The sequence below is a fragment of the Trachymyrmex septentrionalis genome, unplaced genomic scaffold (assembly GCF_001594115.1).
Source record: "Trachymyrmex septentrionalis isolate Tsep2-gDNA-1 unplaced genomic scaffold, Tsep1.0 scaffold51, whole genome shotgun sequence".
Classification (NCBI taxonomy): domain Eukaryota; kingdom Metazoa; phylum Arthropoda; class Insecta; order Hymenoptera; family Formicidae; genus Trachymyrmex; species Trachymyrmex septentrionalis.
In genome coordinates this window covers 3198899-3202256 of record NW_017305683.1, presented here as the reverse complement: position 1 = coordinate 3202256, position 3358 = coordinate 3198899, and the positions used below count along the sequence as shown (strand labels likewise).

The 3358-nt window shown below is 31.8% G+C and overlaps 2 protein-coding genes across 2 annotated transcripts in view; both read left to right on the top strand.

Annotated features, from left to right (window-relative positions):
- The window catches only part of LOC108751699 (UPF0193 protein EVG1 homolog), a 2377-nt gene extending 1484 nt beyond the window's left edge, over positions 1 to 893 (top strand). Inside the window, 1 exon segment of the mRNA XM_018492008.1 lies at positions 474 to 893. Within this exon segment, the coding sequence (XP_018347510.1) occupies positions 474 to 700 (227 nt within the window). The 3' untranslated portion in view covers positions 701 to 893.
- Positions 894 to 2884: 1991 nt separating this feature from the next.
- LOC108751659 (sorting nexin-8-like) overlaps positions 2885 to 3358 on the top strand; it is a 23755-nt gene continuing 23281 nt past the window's right edge. Inside the window, exon 1 of the mRNA XM_018491952.1 lies at positions 2885 to 3248. Coding sequence (XP_018347454.1) covers positions 3224 to 3248 — 25 coding nt within the window. The 5' untranslated portion in view covers positions 2885 to 3223. The remainder of the gene's footprint in view (positions 3249 to 3358) is intronic.

Genomic DNA, 3358 nt, shown 5'->3' with positions numbered 1-3358 from the left:
TATGTATAATAATATATTTATTGAAAAAATAGTTAAAATTAAAAAAAAATTGATTTCAAATTACCCTTTTTTGAGTTGTAACGATTTTTTTAAAATTATCCTTTGGAAATTACGACAATTTTGACGATGTTTTATGAAGTTAATTCATTTTTTATAATTGATAAATATTTACTCTAATTCTCTCTTATTCATACTGATAGTTCGAAAATCACATTTTTTAAGTTGTGTCACTTGTGAAGTAAAAGAGCAATATAAACATCGTATACCTAGTTGCCATCTTTATAGTTGTAAGGTAAAATATGAAATTTTAAGAAAGTTGTTGGAAACACTCTTTTGAAATTATCATTATTTATGACAATCGTGCAAGCAGCAGAGCTTTCTAAGTTTAAAACAGATTTTTGTAACGCGCGTTTTCGAAAATTGATGGTGTTATGAGTGTTATGACGACAAATTGCGTCCTTCTGTTTCTCAAGTGACGCAAGGGATTCGCGAAAGGATGGATTTCTTGCACGATATGGAGAGTCTCGGAATGGGGAAGAAGTATCGACCTATAATACAGCAGGAGATAGCGCAGAAAATACGGCTAATGGAGTCGCTGGACAATGAAACATCCGATCAGTTACGAAAAGAAATTTATGAAGATAAGGACGAAAGACCGTCGTCAAAATTGTTTCCATTGACTGAACCGGGACAGAATTAATTCTTTCATTGATATAATCTACATGTAAGTGCTATAGCGAGATGCGATTACATGACATAGATCGAATTTTATGTGTGTCAAATACAATATTATCAATCAGATATTTTTTATTGTATTTCAATCGTCTAATAAGCGACAAACTTTATAAGAATCAGATAAGAACGTAATGCCAAGTATTAACTGTCTGAAATGTAAGCAGATAAATTATTTGTAAGATTATATTCTCATAATATTATTTTGCAAAGTTATCTTCATATAGACTTTTTTAAAAAGATAGATGTCAACTTCGTCAAAAGATTCATTTTTCTTTCTTTTTTCTAGTCTTCTTATCTTTACCATATATTTTATCTTATATTTTATTTTTCATATATTATTATATGAAAAAATTTCATATATTTTTATTACATTTTTTATTACATTTTTATATATTTTATATGTATTATTATCGTTCTCTTGTGTCTTATTCCAAAAAAAATAATATTGTTACTCATACATTAATAAATTTATTAATCTTATTCATAGTATCAGTAGTTTTTATAATTTTTGAAAATCTTCCAACATCGAAATAAAAATATAATTGTTTATACAATATATCTACCGATCAATTTGTTTTTCCATTTTTCTAATTTTTTAAAAAAGATCAAGAGTTAATTAAATCAAAATTATAAATTTAAATTACGGTGAAAACAGATATTAGAACATCTTTTAAATTTGAAATAAAAACAAACGCATTTATCAAATTACTGTCATCGTTAAAACGTAATACTTCCGTTAATTTAAAAAGATATTCTTTAAGAAAACAAAAGAAAAGAAAGAAAGATATTTAATATATTTAAAATTTTTACCTCTAGTATGCAAAGCAATAATAAAAAGAAGAAAGATCAAATAAGAGCAAATAATCAGATCACAATTTAAAACTAATTTATTAGAAGTTTTAATGTTGTCATTAATTTTAACAATATATATAAATAATATAATTGAGACGAGGAACGTTTTGACTCTACTCATCAGTAATATGTCTATCATCAGTTCTATGTAAAAAATGACGATAAAATTAATGGTGAGTTTCATCTTAATTAGGTGTTTTAAAAAACTATTATATAGATATAACGCCACATGACAAATTGCGCATATGAAATTACCAGAGTTGGATAGTACTAAGTTAAAAAGATAAAAGTTAAGTTAAAAAAAGTTAATTAATTTTAACTTAACTTTTTAACTTTATTTAGTTACATTTTATCTGTAACTATTAATTTTTATTTAATTTTTTTAAATTTAAGTCTCAGACATAATACGGGGCAATAGCGATAGCTTAATATGAGGTGAAAATTGCAAAAATAAGCAAATTTAATAGGAGGCAAATTTAAGTCAGAAACCGTGTATTTTGAGGTATCTAGTTTCTTGTAGGTTGAAATCTATTATTTCTTATTATTAAAATATAACACCCATTATTATTAAAATATACCATCTTCGGCTCACGTGGATTCAGGTTAAACGGCTGTTCAATGCAGGAAGACTCATTTTCGATAACTTGCGAAAAAAGATGTCCGAATTGTGAGAAAAAAATTTCGAAATGGCTTTATTACTTAAATTTAATAAGTATATGTAAACGAAATATTCAAACAGTATATATAACAATCTAATTAAACAGTATATATGAACAAAATCTGTAAATAGAATTTTCGAAATGAAGTATGTATTTGTCATTTCCGTTATTTGTAAGACTGAAACCCTGGAATCACACGAAATACAAAAAAAAAATAAATTTAACTGTTAACTTTTCAATTAAACTTTTTTTTTATCAACTTAATTTTTAATTCAATTCATTTCATCATAAATCAACTTGTATCTGAACTGTTCAAGGTTAAATTGAAAAAGAGTTAAATGTTCAAGGTTGTCAACTTTGTTAAAACAAAGTTGTTAACTTAGTTAAAAAAAAAAAAAAGTTAACTTGCCCTGGAAATTACAATTAAAGATATTTAAATGAAACTGTATGCTGAGATGCAGGTACATTTGTGCATATGCATCTCTTCTTTGGCGGCTCCGAAGCAGAAAACGTAAACGCGCAAGCAGCATGAGCCCGTTCCGCCGGGCTCATCGCTTCACGAGGACTCCGCGGCGAGCCGCCGCGATCGCGCGAACACCACGAGGCAAGGCACGAGGATCAGCGCAGATCAGCGTTCCTCCACCGTGCACGACGTGTCCCGTCACTCCCGTCGCCGTCGTCAGTCTTTCGCCGCGCGGCGGCAGTGCACGTTCTCCGAGTGTTTTTTTTTTCCACGCATTGTCCTCGTCGCGTATTGTTGACGTGTCGCGAGTGCCGCGAGTGCGCGCAGCCCGATCGTGTCGCGAAATCGTTCGTATTCGCGCGACCGGAACGAATACTCCAATTTTCGACGCCTTGGTACCGCCGATCGACACTCGTCGGGGACGACTTAATTTTTCTTTTTCTCTCCCTTCGCCGCCGATTCGCCGGACGAATGGTCCACGGATGATCCACGGATGATCCACGGATGATCCAACATGGCGTCGACCGATCTGTCGTTCGGTAAATGATAAGCTTCACCGAAAGAATCTCTGTGACAGGGTCTCTCGCGAGGTCAACCGGTTCCTCTCGTCGCGTCGCGTAGCGTCGTCTCGTCGCTGCGCCTCACGGAA